The sequence below is a fragment of the Perca flavescens genome, chromosome 2 (assembly GCF_004354835.1).
Source record: "Perca flavescens isolate YP-PL-M2 chromosome 2, PFLA_1.0, whole genome shotgun sequence".
NCBI classification, from domain to species: domain Eukaryota; kingdom Metazoa; phylum Chordata; class Actinopteri; order Perciformes; family Percidae; genus Perca; species Perca flavescens.
This window is the reverse complement of record NC_041332.1, coordinates 41,990,405-42,011,588: the sequence shown is the minus strand read 5'-3', so window position 1 is coordinate 42,011,588 and position 21,184 is coordinate 41,990,405. Positions and strand designations below refer to the sequence as shown.

The 21,184-nt window shown below is 41.9% G+C and overlaps 1 protein-coding gene across 2 annotated transcripts in view; it reads right to left on the bottom strand.

Moving 5' to 3' along the window:
- LOC114547131 (sodium/potassium/calcium exchanger 3) overlaps window positions 1-21,184 on the bottom strand; it is a 104,021-nt gene that overhangs the window by 33,015 nt on the left and 49,822 nt on the right. For both annotated transcript variants that reach the window (XM_028566370.1, XM_028566375.1), the window contains 2 exons: window positions 7,117-7,191; window positions 1,756-1,840 (listed from right to left, as the gene is read on the bottom strand). In XM_028566370.1, coding sequence (XP_028422171.1) covers window positions 1,756-1,840; window positions 7,117-7,191 — 160 coding nt within the window. The remainder of the gene's footprint in view (window positions 1-1,755; window positions 1,841-7,116; window positions 7,192-21,184) is intronic.

Sequence of the window (21,184 nt, the reverse complement as noted above, 5' to 3'; positions counted from 1 at the left end):
GGCTGAAAAACATCCCCAAAGCATGATGTTGCCACCACCATGCTTGACGGTGGGGATGGTGTTCTTTGGGTTGTACTCGGTGTTCTTTGCCCTCCAAACACGACGAGTTGAGTTGAGGCCAAAAGTTCTATTTTGGTCTCATCTGACCACATCACCTTCTTCCAGGCCTCTTCTGAGTCGTCCAGGTGGTGAATGGCGAACTTCATGCGGGCCTGTACATGTTTCTTCTTGAGCAGGGGACCTTGCGTGCGCTGCAGGATTTCAATCCATGACGGCGTAGTGTGTTACCAACCGTTTCTTTTGTAACTGTGGTCCCAGCTGCCTTCAGTTGATTCATCAGTTCCCCCCTTGTGGTTTTGGGATGATTCCTCACCGTTCGCATGATCAGGGACACCCCACGAGGCAAGATCTTGTGTGGAGGCCCAGACCGAGGGAGGTTGGCGGTGGTGTGGTGCTTCTTCCATTTCCTGATAACTGCACCGACAGTTTATCTTTTCTCTCAAGTTGCTTTCCGATTCTCTTGTAGCCCATCCCAGCCTTGTGCAGATCAACAATCTTGTCCCTGATGTCCGTAGAAAGCTCTTTGGTCTTGCCCATGGTAGTGATGTTGGATGCTGGTTGTTTGGGTGTTCACAGGTGTCTTTTATACAGGTAACGAGGTGAGGCAGGTATATTTGATGTAGATAATTGGTTCGGATTGGGACTGTGTCTTAAAGAAAGACTAACTGGCTTGTAGGAGCCAGAATACTTGCTGTTTGTCCAGGGGGTCAAATACTTGTTTTTCCTCATCAGATGGTTATCAATTTTAATAAATTCATATGATGTGATTTTCTGGAATTTTCTTTGGGATTCTGTCTTTCACTGTTAGAATGTACATATGATTAAAATTGTAGATTTTTGCATTCTTTGTAAGTGGGCAAACCTGCAAAATCCGCAAGGGGTCAAATACTTATTTCCCCCACTGTACCCAGTCTGTATGTAAAATGAGATTTCTTTATGAATAACGCAGTATGGTAATGTGACCGTGCCTCCTTTGAAGTGAATGTTCTTCATATTGTTGATTCAGACAGATACTACGCTGAACAAACATAAAAAAAAAAAAACATATGGACTTTACTCCTCACCAGCAATTCTCTAGTGCTTAGTACATAACATTACTTTAATGCGATTCTAATGCGATTCAGTATATTGAAAGCCATGTTTCTTTACTGCACGTGTCTCGGGATAAAAGCATTTCTGTTAGGAATCCATTACAGTAAAAGGCATGCATGCTTCCCCCCTGATGCATCTCCAGTATTGTGGCATGTGTTTCAGTCCCAAACAGGGGTTGATGCATAGACTGTATAAGTGAAGCCAAAACATCTGGATCATCCTCTCTGGTGGATGGCCACAGTATAGGTCATTAAACCCCGCCCCCTCCATGTTAGCGGTTTCTTTATTTTAGGTAGTTCTGATCACACTGATGTTTGTTTAGGTGTTCATTTTCATTAGTTATTTAATGCTATGAAAACCAGGTAAAACGTCATGATTGACGTCTGAGATTGTCTCACGATTCGCCGGGTGTATGGACGGGACTTCAATACCGCAGCCCCACCGCCCGATCACTACTGCGCGTGCTCTGGCTCCAAAATTACACGACGGAAGCGCCCGTGTCCGGGATATTTTGGCTTCACTTTTGTACAGCAGGAGGAAGTGGAGAAGCGTCGTCCATCTTTATATGCAGTCTAGAGACGGAGGGGTGCTTGTGGTGAATACCTATGATGGATGTGAAGAGCTCAGGAGCCGAGCTGCCAGCGGCCATGAAGGTTGCCCCTGCTACGTCCTCACTGAGTTGGAGACGCTGAAGGAAAAAGTAGCAAGAGACGATAAAAAAAGGTAGATTTTCAAACAGGAAATACCAGCTGTGATTAGAAATTCCAGACTAGTCCAAGACACAAACAGCAGGACATCTGTCACAGCCTGACCCCTGACCCTGAGCCTTAGGTGATCATACACATCCACTCAAACCTGCATATGTGCAACTGTGTAAACACACTGTAAACCTGGTATTTTACCACTCAGTATGGCTACGTTCAGACTGCAGGCCTTAAAGCTCAATTCCGATTTTCACAGATTTACTTTTTTTTTTTATTTGGCCCACATTAGACTCAGGTACTGGGCATGGCCTGAAAGTGACCCGCATGCGCAAACAACTAATTCAACGTCACAGGTAACACCCTGTTTAAATGCTTATCAAAATAAACCCATGGATGTATTAAGAGAACCAAGAAGATGTAATTGTTAGGTCGTGCTGTGTCTATGTCTTTTATTGCATGTTACTGTCGTGGATTTTATAGTTGCCAATTGTACCGATCAATGAATTTTTCAAGGAGACTGAGATGTTGCAATATATTCAACCAAAAGACCAAAGCGCTCTGCAGAGGACATCTGAAGACATTTTAAAGGTGCAGGAATAACTTTCTGTCATATTTGCTGAAACTGACCCTATGTTTGAGTAGAACTACATGAAGCAGGTAATTAAAAAAGAAATCCGGCTCCTCTGGCACCACCTACAGCCTGGAGTGTGATTTGCAAAAATCCACCGCTCCCTGTTCAGATGCACCAATCAGGGCCGGGAGTGGGTGTCTAACTGTGTGTCAATCACTGCCCATGCACACACATTCATTCTCCCTTGTGGGGGGAGGGGCTTAGGAGACCATTTTGGGCTAGAGCGGAAAGGGGGGAGGTTCAAATTCTTTGGCTAAGTCCTGGATCTTTGTAATCCTACCTACAGCACCTTTAATAGCATGCAGTACATTGGTGGGATGGACTTCGTACTTTTAAAATAATGATTTAAATGAGGACTATGTAACCTGATGTACCTAAAAACATGTATTCGCTGATATATAGACCTGTCTTTCGTCATGTAAAGTCTATGGGAAAAAATGTTGAAATTCCACCGACGGCTGCTATGCCCATGTTTGCATCAAAGCCTGGCGCTGTTCCTGGGGGCTTGCTGTTCTCAGCGCAAAATTGTGACAATGGTCGCTCTAGAGTGAGTCGTATGAATCCCGATCTGATTGTCCAGACAGGTTGCATTTTTAAAATATCCGACCTGTAACAGATTTGAACCACATACTGTATGAAAGTCGCCCAAATCAGAACTGGAAATGATCGGATGCCATGTGACTTGGGACAGTTTACACTGAAAAATTTAGATATGAGCAAAATAAATCACTTCTGCATGCGGTCTTAACGTAGCCTTAGTCAGTTTGGAAGAAGAAACTGGATTCAAACTAAAATTATTTGTATTTTCTTTTCACTGGGAACTAGTTTATACCTTGTTTAGTGAGATTTAAACAGGAAAACATTTAGCTATACAATAAAGACATTTAGTAAGCTATTCAAACAGTTAACATTGGTAGTATTCAAGTATTCAGTTACTTGAAGAAAAATAAGGGTGTATTTATCATTTATGTCATTTATTAGGATCTCCATTAGCTGTAGCCGCAGCGGCGGCTATTCTTCCTGTGCTCCATACCAAACACAACACTCTATACATGTCAGTGCACAATGATTGATGACTTTCTTTGGGATTTCTACGTGTGTCTACATGCGTTGCTGTAGTCATTATGACCGGTGCAAAGCAGAGAGAAATGTGACAATGTATAAGAGCGCCAAGATCCTCATAAGTGGGCAGTTTGGGGTCTTGTTTAAAAATAAAATTAAACCAGCGTTTTTAACTTAATGGAACAAACAGTGACTTCTTGTTCAGCGTCACAAGTGTAAGCAGAAGTGAAGTAACGTCTGAATTGAACCCAAACCCCAATCATTTTCTAAACTTAACTAAGTAGTTTTTGTGCCCAAACATAACCAAACCGAGTGTTTAAAACTGCAACCGTTACATTCCAAACCACAACTAACAGTGTTTGGGGTCCACTGCATATATTTTTCAGAGCAGAGAGCTTATCCTTGTACTCCGCTCATTTCCATGTCCCTGGCATGTCAGACAGCATCAGACAGAGGCTGCACTAAATTATGTTATCTCTGTATCTTCATGCAACACACAGCAGTGAGGATGCAAAGCAGAAAAGAGAGATACAAACTATCTATTGTGTTTAGACTGATGGGATTTGGAGATGAGGACTGAAAAAACTAGAGAGTAGGAATAAACGACCCGTATCATCATATGGTTTGGAGGACTTTGTTGCTTTATTTTATTTTTTTATAGATAATTTTTTGGGCTTTTCCGCCTTTATTTGAGAGGACAGCTAGGTGAGAAAGGGGAGGGAGAGAGAGAGGGGGACATGCAGGAAATCGCCATAGGTCGAAATCGAACCCAGGACCTCTGCGTCAAGGCATTTACCTCCAAGTATATGTGCGCCTGCTCTACCCCCTGCTTTATTTTTTATGTTTGATATGAAGCAGTGTATTGTACTGTTACCATGACGCACACCCACACTAACCTGATAAAAAAGATCAGCTGAGTTAATCTCTTAATAGTCTCACACTCCCAGACCTTCCTCCACAGCGCTCCGGAGGAAGGTCTGGCTAGTCCACACAGCATTCCAGGATAGGATAAAAACATGCTCTGGTTTATTGGCATTTCTTTAAACCAATCAGAATCGTCTTGGGCGGTGCTAAGCCCCAGACACAATGACGGTGTCTCTGCAAAATAGTCTCAGGAAGGAACGTGTTTTGGTGGAACATGTGTACGTTCAAAAGTAGTTTTAGTCGTGCAACAGAAAACTCAGATTGGACAGATAGTCTAGCTAGCTGTCTGGATTTACCCTGCAGAGATCTGAGGAGCAGTTAACCATAGTCCTCACAAATCCGCTGCAGTTTAAAATTACAACACACAGAAAGCGGACGGTAACGGACAGAAAAGAGCGACATCCGGCAGACTTTCCGGCGGCAACTGAGCAATCCCGGAATTGGAACGTCGTGGATATAGACTAATCTCTTAATAAATAACACCAAAAGAATTTAATTGAATTGCATTGAAAGAACTTTTTCCCCTTCCAGATAAATTCGAACTGTCGCTTATTCAGTCTTTAAAAGGTACAATATGTAACATTTCTGCTTTAAAATGTCTAAAAATGACCATACCTATATTATATATTTTTATGAGTTGTGTTCTAACACTATCCCAAATGTTTCCACCAAATGTCAAACCCAGAGAAATCTGTGTTTCCTTTAGTCGCCCGTCAGTGGCGTAATATAACCTTTCACTGTGTAGTTACTCGTAACTTCCGTCAGAACACTGGCACCAAGATGATACGTTCAGGAGTAATTGTAAATCATACAATGTCACAGAAAAAAAATACTTGTAACCGTAATACTGCTTTTTTTTGCCATACAGCATCATTTTATGATTAATTACATCCCACTTTTTATCACAGTAATACAACAGAGACCTTATCTATTTTGAAAGTTCAATATCGATACCAGCTTGACGTTACTACAATGTGCTAACGTTGATGCTAATGCTTTGTGGGTAACATTATGAGGTTACAACACGCTAATAAAGCTATTTTTAGTATGACTGTTTTGACCACAGCTAACAGGACTGAGCTAACCCACGAATAACTTCACTAGTAACGTTAACGTTAGCTGTATAGATAGACGATTAATCTAATGCTAATTTACCAAAGTAGTCTGTCTGCCTCACTCCCCCGGCGCAGAGAGACTCAGTCGGGATGACAGCTGACAACAGCCCCGGGACATAGGCTATAGCTAGCTAGTTACCCTTAGCCCCCAGTCAGCTATCAGCCAGCTACTTTCATTACAGCAACCCCCCTGCCAGAACTTATCTCCAGTGCCTGGTGCTTACGACGCTAACGGCAGTTTAATTAAACGTCGGGAAACAGACTATATCAGACCCAGCACCGAGTCACAACAACAGCCATCCACAGCGGTAGCTAGCTACATCTCCGTAGCGCTACCGGTGTATGTGCCGAAAATCTCCTCCCTGCCGAATTCCTCCCCCCCTTCGCGTTTAGCTGTCTTTACGATTAGCTAAATTAACCCGACAAAAGGTGGGTTAAGCACCAAAACGAAAAGTTAAGATGAAGTGAAAAAGTGAAGGGGAGATAATTCCGGTCAGCTGGGAGATGTTCTGCTGCTGCACAACAGGCATCGAACGTCCTGGCTCGCTGTCGCGGAGATTCTCCCGACAATCCCCACCCACACCCGTCTCTCAGACTCGTTTAGTAGCTAGCTAGCATTAGGGTTGGGCATTGTTTGGATTTTAATGATTCTGATTCCAATTCCGATTCGTCCTTTCGATTCCCGTTCTTATCGATTCTCGATTCCAATTCTTTAAGGGGTGGAGTTGAAACGGGTCACATGCCTGTTTTCACAAATAAGAGGAAAGTTTTGTTTCAATGGTAGTTTGCAGTTTTACAGCTTTTTCAATGTAAAATAAAGCCACACTAGAGCTCCGCTTACTGTTCTCCAAGGCTACAACACAACAAGCGCCTGGCCGCTACGGAAACCAAAACTCTGCGCATATTAAATTTGGAACCTTTGATCAGATTTGTAACCAAATCCTCCAAACGATTCCAAACGATTCCAACAAAGAAACGATTCTACTGGAATCGTAATTTTTGAAACGATTCCGAGTAGGAATCGGTTCTCGATGCCCAACCCTAGCTAGCGTTACAACAAATCCCGTCCGCCCCGGTGTTGAAACCATCCAAAAGGTGACATTGACATGTGAAATATTTTGTGTTTTAGCTGCTGGCTACTGTTAGCTTGCTGGCTCACTAGCTAACTGGTCAGCTACAAATAAAAATCTAATCAAGAAAAACTTAATTATGTTGGGGAACTGCAGCTATTTTATTACAATAACATGAATAAACGTTACTAAACGTAACGTGAATAAACTTGAATGGGTAAACTCGTCCGTGAACTGATGCATTCTAACTGGCAGCGAAGGTGTTTAACACTAAAAACTCCCATAATTCCACGCTACTTCCCAATGTCATCAAAAATCCAGTTTTACTGTCCATTGTTTTGGTTGAGAGACCCCTAGCGGCAGAAAGTTACATATTGTACGTTTAATAGTTATATTATAAAGAAATATTCAAGATTTGAAACAAATTTTTCAGGACCTTATATATCTCACATTCATACCTCACACAACTTCTCCAGGGAGGGGACAAAGTAGTCATCACAGACGAGGGCCAGGGCACAGAACATGTAAATGGTCTGTGGAGAGAGAGAGAGAGAGAGAGAGAGAGAGAGAGAGAGAGAGAGAGAGAGAGAAATATTACAGGGGTCAGTGAAGCATGAACACGTTGCTTGATGTGATATAAACATATGATACTAAGACGGGTTCTGGCTGCACTGTTAACCGTCAGTACAGTACAGCCAGCTGGGATTTATCCATGGATAACAACAAGTGATTGTTGTTTAACACTTTGCATGTTTTATCCTGCTTTTCCATTTTGAACAAATCTGCGTATGTACCCTGGATGGTACAGGAAAGACCCTACCTCTCTGCTCTAACTGCTACATTAAATTCAGATGTTAATTGCCATGAACAATGAAACAGGGCGTCAAGTAACTAAAGATCTGATCCCATGCAAATGCAGTGCAGTGCATTGATGCAGTGCAGTGCATTAATGGATCAGACATCAAACATTCATGAATAACATCACTGTGGGACCACGCTATTTACATTTTTAAATAGGGAAGTTAGTTTTCACTTTTTAAACATACTGGCACTACAAAAGCCCAGGAGGGGGGTTATGTAAATGGTTTTTGCTTCTTCCCCTACTGAAAAACACTGTCTGCATGGATGGAACGTGGCCTCTGACCTGGAAGGACACCATGGCCCAAGTTTAAGAACACGTGACACATAAGTATACTGTATATGGCGTGTATTGTGCTAAAGTCATATAGCTTTTTGTCATTTCACACAACCTTTGGATACTTTCATGTTGGGCTGGGATATGAAGATATATATCATCAAAACTATATAAAAAAGGTCTATCATATATATTTTTCTATTTCATGATGTTGAAAAACCAGTAACTGTGTTACGGCAATATTTATGTCATTCGGACAACCCTTTATGTACTGAGCCTTGTACATTTTGTTCAAGTAGTTATATCACACAGGAGTATTCAAAAATAGGCTTTACCTTAGATTATTCCTTTACTGAATTACCAGAAAACCTGCTATATCATTATTTATACATTTTTATCAGAATATGAAATGACTTATATCGGAATTGAAGATTTTATCCATATCCCCCACCCCAGATTCATTTTTGTCTTAATACATAGTTTGAATAGTTTTAAAATCTACCAAATTTCCGAATTACACAGCCCTTCAACAATGTTCTTATGGTTCTTAAAGGTGCCCTGCCACACAAAACCGTTTTTTCTTGCATTTTTTGAAATATGTTAGGTCCATATGCGTTTGTGTTATGTGGTGAATGTGAAAATGGATTGCTACATCCTCTGTCAGCTCTAGCCACTGAAAAGAAATAAGCAGAGAAATCAGACCAATTTCAAAAGCCGGTCAGTCTGACATCATGTTGCCTGAGCTCATTACTCGCCCAGTTAAAGGATGCTAATAGCCAGGCTCTCATTGGCTAGCTGTTAGCCAATCAGAGTCAAGCAGCTTAGCTCGTTGAATATTAATGAGAACTGGCAGAAATCGAGCTGAGTCTTCCTGTAGGCTTTCTAAACCACGCTAGAATGACTTGAAACAAGGTAATCAAGGCAAAATGTTACAGAGTCCATGGTAGAACTTCAGACATTACCACAAAGTAATGAAATACATGTGGCAGGGCACCTTTAAGAGTTTTTTTTTTTTTTTTATATACAATTCTTAGGGCTCTCTTTCACAGCAAGAACACTACTACAAGAACATTACATTCGTATGTATATGTATTTCCCATACATCCCAAAAGTAAGGATTATACTGTATGAAAGTAAAAGAGAAAAGGAGGAGGCAGCATGCCCCGATGTAGGTTCTTTTGCGCGAGTCTTTGTTTCCCTGAATTGCTACAAAGGAGGCTATAGGAGCACAACCCATAGAGCCACAATGGCCACATTTATGAGAAATATGCCAGGTTCAAATATACCCTAATTTCCTTCAAGAAATCCTTAACTTTACACCATTACATTTATGTATTAACACACAATCAAAATTCTATTTCAGACACTTTTTCAGTTTTAACATTGATCGTTTGCTTTGTAAATTTTAGTCCTACTTCAAATAATTTATAATTTATTATATTATTATTATTATGGTATGGTATGGTATTATATATTATTATTATATAAATAATAATTTATCAAAATCAAAACAACACTTTAGAATTTCCAATGACTTTTAAAATTGTTACCACAACAAAATAGAATCTGCAAATAAATTACAGTAAATGCCAGTGTTTTGGTAGTTTTGCTTTGCCAGACCCTGCTCCAAAGCGTGCGGGAGGAGAGTCTAGCTACACCGCATAGTATTCGGGGATGGGAGGAAAACGTGCTCTGGTTTATTGGCATTTCTTTAAACCAATCAAAATCGTAACTTGTTTTGGTGGAACACGTGTACATTTAAAAGTTGTTTAAGTCGAACAGAAAACTCAGATTGGACAGATAGTCTAGCTAGCTGTCTGGATTTCCCCTGCAGAGATCTGAGGAGCAGTTAACCATAGTCCTCACAAATCCACCGGAGTTTAGAATGCCAACACAAAGGAAGAGGAAGGTAACGGATATCCGGCCTACGGAGCAATCCCGGAACTGGAACATCAAGGATATAGACTCATGCTTTGGAAACCGTAGAAACAAATGTACATGTATAAAACAATAATGGGCCTAACACTCACTCTTGAAGAACTTGAAGTAACTTCAATAATAAAAATCCTTCCAAATGTCTCCCGTATAGTCTGGCAGGATTCATTATGACTGTAACTAATCTACTGTATGAAAGGTTTTTAATGATGTACAGTATATTACTGCTGTGTTTATTTCCCTGGTGTACTATTAATACAAACCTACCACATGCAACCATACCTTGGCATCACAATACATAAAACAAAGAGCATGGAGACAAACAGAGACAGATTGGAGATGAAAGACAGATAGCGATGATCAACAGAGAAAATGTCAAGTAGTGACGACAGACGGGGAAGGTGTAAACAAAGGAACGCCTTGAATATTCTTACACTTTGTAATAATGAAGCCCATCAAAGACTTGCTTAAAGCAAGAATGGTACGGAGAGTGAATATTCCTCTTTCCTTTAGCGGTAAAGCTGTCAAGGGAACAGCAGCTGGAAGTAAAATACTGTGATATTAAAATTCAGCTCTAACATAAAAGCGTGTTACACTTTTCTGTCTCCAAGCCGAATCCAATACCAGACACACACATGATCAATGACAATCTCTGACTGACAGTGGAATCAGTTCACAGCAACTTCACTTCCCAAGATAAAGACGGCATATCCAGTTTAAATCAGCATCCCTGAACCGAGATCATATGCTACTACAGGTGCAGCATAGTGCAACATAAGCAACATGCTGACATGACATCTGTTCTGTAATTTTTTAATAGCATTTTCAGATTTAAAGTTTTTTTTTTTATGGTTTGACTTCACAAGGAATATATATTTGAGCCTGCGGTACTCTAGGCATACTGTCTGATTAACAGACCCAAACGGAATCTGTGGATTTATTTTTTTTTCAGCGGCGATCCTGTGGAATTTAGCGGACTGACTTTCTGCTTTGGGTGGAGAGTTTTTTTTTTTTTTTTGTTATTTGTTTCTTAGGAAAGCTTTTTTGCACACCTCTTTTGTCGGCCAGGTGCGTAGGATGTGACCCAAAGTAGCAGATCAGAAGCTTAGAAAAAGTCCCGCACACTGACGATTACGCAAGCAATTATTTATTTAGAAAATACAACGTTTCAACCGAACGTTGTATTTCCTAAATAAATGTAATTTGTTTAAAATCTGCGGAAAATTCTGCGAAATTCTGCAACCGCAGATTCTGTGTGGCTCTTCTGATTAACAGTAAAAGGGAGTAGCTGCAGATGGAGAGAGGGCTGCCAGCATATTTAAACAATATTTAAACTATTTTATTTCTGGCTGCTCAGTATAAAGCAGAAGTGGGACAAAGTCATTGTTTTGTGAGTCCCAAGTAAGTCTAAAGTCTTGGCTATTAGGTCCCAAGTCAAGTTCCAGCATGACCTAAGCAAAGACCAACTGCTAAACTTTGTCTTTCAGATCCTAAACAAGACACTGCAAAGGAAGCTTAAAAGACCTTAAAGGGGTGAAAGAATGATTATATAGGGTATTTTACACAGTTCCTTAAGGTCTCCTAATGGGGTATGTAACATTGGTTGGGCTGAAAATTGCCCGAATGCTATTTTATTAGGCCCTTAACTACCCTGTGAATATGGCTCTATTTGGAACAAGAGCTTTTCTTCCAAATATGGTATGCTCATGAATATTTAGAATGAGCTACGCACTGATTGGTTTGAGCAAACTACATAGAAACACATGGGAGGCTGACAGCAGGTCTCATTGCAAAGTTATACATTGTTTGTCGGCCTATTACGTTACTAAATTCACTTCTGAGACTTTTTTAAGTGAGAAATCAACTATATAAAGCTCAAATATTGGACGTTTTACGAAAATTGATGGCTTATTGCAAATTTGGTAAGACTGTGTGTCGGAGTTCAGCTGCTGGTTCTGCCTGTGTTGCTGCCTCGCTGCACGGCCTGCCTTCCTCCACAGACCCCGGCCTGCAGCTCCCCTCTTCCTGCTAGCTAAATGGCCCGTGTGTGAGAGTGATAGCGCGGTCAGCGAGCTTGTTACACCAGCAATCTCTTACAACAGTTCCAGTTAATCTTGGCTGGCTGTCAGCATAACTAGCTATATTTACAGTTTGAATTTGGTCACGCCACTTATACAACATATCTCTAAAGGTCTTATAAAGCTAACAACGGTGTCCGATTTCAAGTTAATGAATTTTTGTTAACAGTGGGGGTTTCGTTAGCTATGACTGTCCCTTCAACCCTAGCTATGTGTAGCTAGCTACAAATCACGGATAGTAGCTTCATTTTTGATGTAATTTCCGTATATTTACAGTTTGAATTTTATCACGCCACTTATACAAGATCTCCCTAAATGTCTTATAAAGCTAACAACGGTGTCCGATTTCAAATTGATGAATTTTTGTGAACAGTGGGGGTTTCGTTAGCTATGACTGTCCCTTCAATCCTAGCTATGTGTAGCTAGCTACAAATCACGGATAGTTAGTTTCATTTCTGGCGTAATTTCTGTATATTTACAGTTTGAATTTCATCACGCCACTTATACAAGATCTCCTTAAATGTCTTATAAAGCTAACACGGTGTCCGATTTCAAGTTAATGAATATTTGTGAATTTCAGAGGAATTCTAGGAGGAGCTAGCTCTGATTGATAGAGCTACATCCAGCCGCAGGCTCTATCAATGAGACTCGCGGACAAGCGGCGTTTATTTCCCCAATCGTTTGTTTAAATAACTCAACACATTATAATTACACACATTAAAAGATTAACTGGAACCTGTGGTAACAGATTGCTGGCGTAACAAGCTCGCTGACCGTGCTCTCACTCACACACACCGGGCATTTAGCTAGCAGGAAGAGGGGAGCTGCAGGCCCTGGAGCTCTGTCAGAGCACCAGCGTTTAGTAGTCCATTATCCAAAAAACGGTGACTTTGAGCGGGCATGGAGTCCTGTGGGCTGCCAGTCGTGACGGAGCTCCAAGTACCTCATAGCAGGCCGGGGTGTGTGAAGGAAGGTAGGCCAGGCGGCGAGGCAACAACACAGGCAGCACCAGCACTGAACTCCGACACACAGTCGGACAAAATTTGCAATTAGCCATCCATTTTCGTAAAACGGCCCATATTTGAGCTTTACATAGTTGATTTCTCGCATAAAAAAGTTTCAGAAGTGAATTTTGTAATGGAATAGCAGAGATCTGCGCGACCTAGATTCAGAAGACTACCTGATCTCAGGTCAGTTGTGTAGCCTATGAAAATGTTGGGGCGTGACCGTTCTCTTAATACACCCATGGGCTGACAAAGGTTCCGGTTTTTGGGAGGTTGACGTCAACTTCCAGCTTTGTTGGGATTCGCCCGTTTTCAGCGGGAGTTTCAAAATATGAAATTTTCATAGTAAAGGGGTGTCAGTGGGACTTTGAGCTTCTATGTATGTCCTATTTACCCACCGAACTGTCGTTATTCAACTATGACAGGGTAAAATCGGTTTTGCATTCTATCACCCCTTTAAAAAACTTAAAGCAAAAAGATCAGATGTATGCTATTTCATGGTATGCTATTCCTTACATTTGAAAGGGATAATCTGAGCGACCATGTGTTGTCTGTCTTGCTGTTATACTGTAATAACTAGAATTACCGCCTTGCTGTTGTATTCCTATGCCAACCAGTCAAGTTGCAGTAACTTCCATGTCTGTCCAAAAACATAATAGTGAAGATTTGAAGCAATTTAATAAAAGGTATTGATAGATTTTTGAGCAAAACACGGATCTTCAACCTGGCAGCACAGAATATCTAAACCATCACCACCGTTTCAAGATTAGTGTCACCAACTAGGGCTGGGCGATAGATAGGGAGAAAATCAGATATCTTGATCAGATATCTTGACCAAATACCTCGATATCGATATTGTGGCAAAATTCTAGGGTTGGCAATTGGTGCTTTAACAAAATATCTTCACACTTAGATTTTAAATAAATAATCATCAGTAATGTGGACATAATGTCTAAGTGGGGAAAAGGCAAATAATAGAACAGGTAGAACAGTCTGGTGTGTTCAGAAAAGTACATCCCTTTACTGTAATGCAGCCTTTATATCACGATATTACGATATCCAAAATCTAACATGATATCTAGTTTCATATCACGATATCGATATAATATCGATATATTGCCCAGCCCTATCACCAACTCTGCGTCAGACCAAATGTGTCCCCTTCTGTTCCTGAGTTATGGCGTTGAATAACGGCTAGAAAAGTGTTTTTGCATTATGATGTCACAATGAAGTTGACCTTTGACATTTTGTGAAATGTTGTCATAACTAGCGTAGGAGTTCTTGAATTATGCGGTCACAGTGACTTTGACCTTTACCTCCAAAATTCTAATCAGTTCATCCATGAGCTCAAGTGGAAGTCTGTGCCAAATTTTAAAAAATAAATCCCTCCATGGGTTCCTGAGACATAGAGTTCACAAGAATAGGAAGGACAACCCAAAAACAAGATGTCTCCAGCCACGGCTGTCGCCAACGCAGAGGCATAAAAATAAGGGTGAGGCTATTTGCACCCCTGGTACAATTAGCAGTGTATGCTATTCGTACACTGGTGCAATTAGAAATGAATGCTATTTGTACCCCGCCGGTGCACACAGCAATGTGTTCTATTAATACCCCTCTGCTACAAATATCAATGTATGCTATTTGCACCCCTGTGCATTTACAGTATCTTGGCATATATTTACACACAGTTATCCATACTACTCATGTATTACACCTTTTTGGAATATTATTGCTAGGACATTTTTACCCTAACCATAACCAATCCCACTCCTCTTGCATAGAGCACCTCACAGGGGAGTCGAACTCCTAACTCCCATACCACAGGTATGCCTATACCTGTGGTATGGGTGCAAATACACACTCCGTAAAAATAATCGGTTACACTTTACTTAAAGGTATCTACATAAGAGTGACATTACACTGTCATGAACGTGTCATAAACATAAACAAGTCATAAACGTTTATGACATAACGCTTCTTTTAGTAAGTGTCTGTTTTTTTTTGTCAAGACAAGTTAGGGTTAGGGTTCATGTGTCATGACTGTGTCATGACAGTGTCATTTGTTCATGACAGTGTCATGTCACTCTTATGTAGATACCTTCAATTCTTTTTTTAATAGTGTTACCTAATAATCTTTATGAGTGAATAAAGACCATTCTGATTACTAATAAAGAATGTGAGGCTGTGAATGTGAGATGCAGGCTCCAGAAAAGGCTAGTAAGGTCTTAAGTTCCTTATGAGTATTTGGTAACACTTTATTTGAAGGGGTGTGCATAAGACTGACATGACGCTGTCATAACTATGACATGACACCTAGCATGAACACGAAGGAGTCTTTTTGAATGTTGACTGTTGTCATTAATTGCATTCGGTAAATTATGACACTTTAAATACTAATGTTAAATGCTAATGTTAGCATTGTTTGAGATGTTTGTGTTATGACAACTTGACATTAACAAAGACAACATAACCTGTCAATGTCTTTGTAATGACAACTTGACATTAACCTAGACAACATAACCTGTCATAAATATGTCATAGCAGGCATAATTATCAAACTTTAAGAAACTATTTGGCTCTATGTGTTAGCATCACATTAAACTGTGATTACCATAGTCATTAGTTGCAGCCTTAGTTTAATACCTTTTTTAAAGGCACTTGAGAAATAAATCCGGTTTTCAGAGTATGAGGAGAAACTGTCACTGCTTTTATTTAGCTTGTTCTCTGGTTTACTTCCTACAAACCTGTTTGAGGGAATTTTTGTGATTGTATTGCATGTTAGTTCAAACACATGCAGTCACGGTGGGCAATCTCATTTCCTCAGTTCTGGCCCATTTAGTCTTTTTCCAAAAAAAAAAATAGAACGGTGGAAAGGTTCAACGGCATAACAACTATACAACAACCTCTGCAGGTAGAAGCCCTGATTGTCTTTCCTGAAACTCACAGAACGTTGTTCTCTCCAAAAAGCCAAGTACGCTAAAACCTGCTGTAAAATGAGATATAGAATAAATTTTTTTAAAGGTTAGATATCACAGGGAAATAGTTTGTGATGATATACTGTATTTTCTTTTTGGCTTTTTTGTAATTTTAATATCTAAGCATCCTAGAAAAGGTTACTTCCATTTGCCCTTCTGCAGCAGGAAAAGGCTAACTCAGAGGGTGGGCACACTGTAAGTAGTGACATTGCCTATAATGCCAGAAACATACTAGCAAAATGGTCCATTTTGTATCTTAGTGCTCTGTTTATACACAGCAATGTTCCCGGGAGATGCTGCTCTGCTGGCATGAGCCTCCATTACAGTCAGCCCCGACCCCAGAGACTATCAGCACAACACAACATGGGTCATCATGTACTGGAACATTTTGCCTGCCATGTGCCAGTCATATAAGAGTGACGGCAGAGAGGGGCTCCGTCGTAGTCTTGTCCCTGCATATTGACCCCTGCTGGGCCATGCTGGAGAGGACAGTGGAGCTGGTCATGCATGTACTGAACCAATACTGCCAGAGGAGAGGAGAGGAGAGGAGAAGAGAAGAGAAGAGAAGAGAAGAGAAGAGAAGAGAAGAGAAGAGAAGAGAAGAGAAGAGAATTGAAGAGGTTTTTTTTTTTGGTTTTTAAAATCCCTTTATTGGACCATTTCCAGATAAGATTCACAGTCACAGAAAAATCAACAGACACAAACAAAGAAAAAAAAGAAATCAAAAACTAAACAAACATTAAAACCAAATACTATCAATTCAAACTTTGTGCTTTTTTCCAATCAAAACCTAACCACCAACTCTCCCTCCTCCCCCACAGAGCATAACACTCCCCTCACAGCCCACAAACCACTAAAAACCAGCAAATTGTCCATCATCTTGTAGTAAGCATGTTCCACCCTCAACCGGGCCTGGACCAGACCTTCCAGCACTGGTACTGGCTCCACACTTCCAGCTCCCTGAGTCCAGTTTCTCTGCCAGTAAGCCAGATGGCCAGTTTTGCCGTTGCAAACAAAAAATTCAATAAAATGTGAACTGTCCTTTTTGTGCTTTGTGTATTTTGGACCAAAAATGAACAAGTCCAAAGAAAAACCTCTCTCAAAACCCTGCACCCACCTTTTAAGAACACCCAACAGATCTGCCAACCGAGGACATTGTAAAAACAAATGTGCTAAAGTTTCCACCTCGTGACAAAACATACATCCCTCCCCCAGCTCGGGATCGATGTGTGCTCTGTATCTGTTCGTAGCTATAGCCCCATGCACAATCCTCCATTGGAGGTCGGCTGCCCGCTTTTCAACGGGCAGCTTGTACAGGGAACGCCAACTGCCTTTCGGGGAAACCTCCGGACCAAAAAACTCAGTCCACCTCGACTCCTTCAGCTCAGCCAAAAACCGTATGTTCAGGACCTTTATGCAGGTATAATATAACTCTTTCTTCCCTGCATCTTGAAACTTGCCCAATTGAGGAGTTGAGAAAGACAGTAGCTGACCCGCCTCCTCCTGCCATCCCCCCACAGATGGGGTAATGGTCAGAGAGGGGAAACTGTATTCCCATCCGTCACTCCACTGATCACACAGGGACCGATTCTCTACCAGAGTTCGCTGAGGTGATCCCAGGGCAGCACAAACTTCTTTCACCACCCTGTCGATCAACCTACTGGAGGTGATGTTGGTCCTCGCTCTCAGCACATCAACAGAGATTGCAGTCATCTTCATCAGGTGACCCAATTTAGTACACCCAGCCTCTCTGAGACTGGCCCTCAGGCTGGCTGACTGCAGTGTTCGAGTCCTCAGGAAGTTGTTAAAAAACAAGGGTTCTTCAAAAAGCCACATTCCTGGAGTTTCTTTTACATCCCGAGAATATTGGAGCACCTGCCACGCCTGGAGCACAGAGTTGTAGAACGATGTCAACCCATTAAGGTCCATCTCCTCGGTTCTTAAGAGGAAAAACTGCTTATCGTATCCCAGACGCCCAGCTCTCCTCAGCAGCAGTCGGGCTGTGTCCAGCCAGCTGGGGCCACACTTGTATAACAGTTTTTGAGCAGTCTGGAGTCTAAAGGAGGCAATTTTTGATTGAATATCCACCAGCCCCTGCCCCCCTTCAGCTACAGGCAAATATAAAACTGCTGCCCGAACCCAGTGTCGCCCCGACCAGAAGAAATCCACGATGGTTCTCTGAATGTCCTCCATCAGGCCTCTTGGTGGCACGATGGCAATAAGCTTATGCCAAAGGGTCGAGGCAACCAAGTTATTGGCAACCAGAACTCTTCCCCTATTCGACAGCTGGGGTAGCAACCATGTCCATTTAGACAACCGAGCGCACACCTTCTCCTTCACTCCCTCCCAGTTCTTTTTAACAAAACCCTCAGATCCCAAAAACACTCCCAAAACTTTCAACCCTTCCTTCCCCCACTCAAGTCCCCCTGGCAGACTGGGCACAGCTTTACCTCTCCATTGCCCTACTAACAAGGACTCACTCTTAGCCCAGTTCACCCGTGCAGATGTGGCCCTCTCATACAGGGATAGAGCATCCTGTAAACACTGAACATCTGTCTGGCTGCAGACAAAAATATTGACATCATCTGCATAAGCTGAAACAACAAGGGGACGCTCAACGCCCAAGGACCCAGGCAGGAGAAGACCACTAAGTCGAGCCCTCATCCTGCATAGTAGAGGTTTGATTGCTAAGGTATATAGCTGACCCGAAATAGGGCAACCCTGTCTTATCCCCCTCTGCACAGGAACGGGCCGACTCAGCCCAGCCCCCGTCTTCACCAAACACTGTGCACCATTGTACAACAAACCAACCCAAGACAGAAACCCATCACCAAAACCAAATGCTTTAAGTGCAGAAAACAAATAAGAGTGATCCACCTTATCGAAAGCTTTTTCCTGGTCCAAAGAGACAATACCAACATCTAGATCATACAGTTTACACACATCGAGAATGTCCCGAACACAGAAAATATTGTCCATGATTGATCTATCTGGAACACAATAGGTTTGGTCCGAGTGTATAATTAGTTCCAGGACAACTTTCAACCGGTTTGATAATGCTCTGGAAAGTACCTTATAATCCGTACAGAGGAGGGAAACTGGGCGCCAGTTCTTAAGTAACGCCAGATCACCTTTTTTGGGCAGCAATGACAACACTGCTCGCTGACAAGAAACAGGAAGAAAACCTGTTGTAATCCCCTCCATAAAAACCTCATGAAGGTCTGGTCCAATTGTATTCCAGAACTGTTTATAAAAATCTGTGGAGAGACCATCTATCCCCGGTGCCTTTCCTGTAGCCATCTGGTTGACTGCAGCTTTCAGCTCCTCCAGAGTTAGCTCGCAGTCCAAAGCAGCTTTCTCATCCGGACTGAGCTGAGGAAGACCCTCAAGTAGCTCCTCACGACTCTGCATGCTGCACTGTTGGGCCCCAAAGAGGTCAGCATAGAACACCATTGCATGGCTCCTCATCTCCCAGGACTGGTGGTTACTCTACCTCCTGGAAGCTGAAGGCATGTCATTTGCTTCCTCTGAGCCACAGATTTCTCCAGATTAAAAAAGAAGGAGCTTGGGGCATCCATGTCCTTTAACTGGAGGAAACGACACCTGATAAGGGCTCCCTTCACTCTCTCATTCAGAAAAGAGCTCAATTCCAGTTTTTTCTTTTTTAACACCTGCCCTAAAGAAGGGTCAGAGTCCCTATTTAAAACCTCCTCAATACTGCTGATGCTGGCTTCAAGTTTCATGACCTCTGCATTAATCTTAGCAGTGGAATGGGAGGTGTATTGTTGACAAAAACCCGAACTTGGGCCTTGCCAACGTCCCCACCACTGCGTCAAAGACTTAAAATCTGCTTTTTATTTTTCCAGCACTTCCAAAAATGCTCAAAAGTTTCACAGAACTTGCTGTCTTGTAAAAGTTTGTTATTAAAATGCCAGTAGGACTTTACCCTCTCACCTGGCGAGACAATCAAATCTATAAAAACAAAGTGATGATCCGTGAAGCCAACAGGGGTTATTCTACTGTGGACCAGTCTAGAGCTAAGGTTTAGTGAAATATAAATCCTGTCAAGTCTGGCTGCACTCACCCTATTATTAATCACCCTCACCCAAGTGTACTGTCGGGATTGTGGATGTTTCACCCTCCATGTATCTACCAAATCCAGCTGGTTAATGGTGCTATTCAAACTCTGGGCTGAATGTGGGTGAGGTTCCTCGCCTATCCTGTCCACAGTGAAGTCAGGAGTACAGTTAAAATCGCCACCAACAATAAGCTGATCCTGATGGTACTTATTTAATTCAATTCTTAACTGAGTGAAAAATATCACTCTTTCTGCTCCCTGATTAGGGGCGTATACATTAACAAACCAAAACCCAGAACCCTCTATCTCTGCCCTGACAACCAGCAGGCGTCCCTTTACCACTTGATTGGAGGATATGATGGTTGCATTCGCTGCTGCCTTAAACAGGACAGCAACTCCTGCACTAACATTAGTGCCATGGCTAAGAACATAGGGACCCTCCCACCATAAACCCCAATCTGTCTCTACTGCTGGATCAGAATGTGTTTCCTGCAAAAACAGCACATCAATCCTTTTCTGACTAGAAACCTCAGAAATTAAAGCCCTCTTCTGCCTGTCTCTCCCACCATTGATATTAAGATATCCTATTTTTAGGCTCCTCATAGAAAAGTCAGAAAAAAGAAACAGACAAGTTGAGACAAGCAGAGAACAATATAAAGAGGAAAAAAAATTAAGTGTCATGATCATTGGAAGTTCTTATTCTTTTTGAGGTTCTACGTCCTTTTTCCTTTCTTAAAGTTGTAATGTGCTTTTTGAGGCGATAGCGTTTCTTTTTATCCAACAGGTCAAAACCAACAAGTCTTTTCAGTACAGCAACAGACTTGATAAACTTTTCTGTGTCTTTGAAATAATCGGTTACTTTCACAGATCTTTTAAAAGTTTCATTCAAAAACGATCAATTTCCTCCAATGAATACAGATCTGTGCTCAGATTAATTTCTCCAATAGACACAGTATCAGACTCTGAATCAAACTCCATGTCATCACTAGCACATGATGCCTGACTACTGAACAGGCCTACCCCCTGTTCACCAGAGGGGATCCCAGTGTGATCTCTGGTGAGACTTGTGGAAGCTACTTCCCAGTAATCCCTGACTGTGACTGCGCTGTAGCACCTACACACTCCGAATGACTCTCTACTGGGGGGGGAACCTGCTGCTGCTCAGACTGGCTCTGCTTCTCCACATTACCTTCCTTAACTTCACCGCCGGCTGCATCTGCAACGCCGCGATCTACCGCCATGCCCCCAGCATCAGCTGCTCCAGCTACATCGGACCCGTCACCGGGCGCAACATCATCCGCCCCCGGGCCGCCAGCCTCAT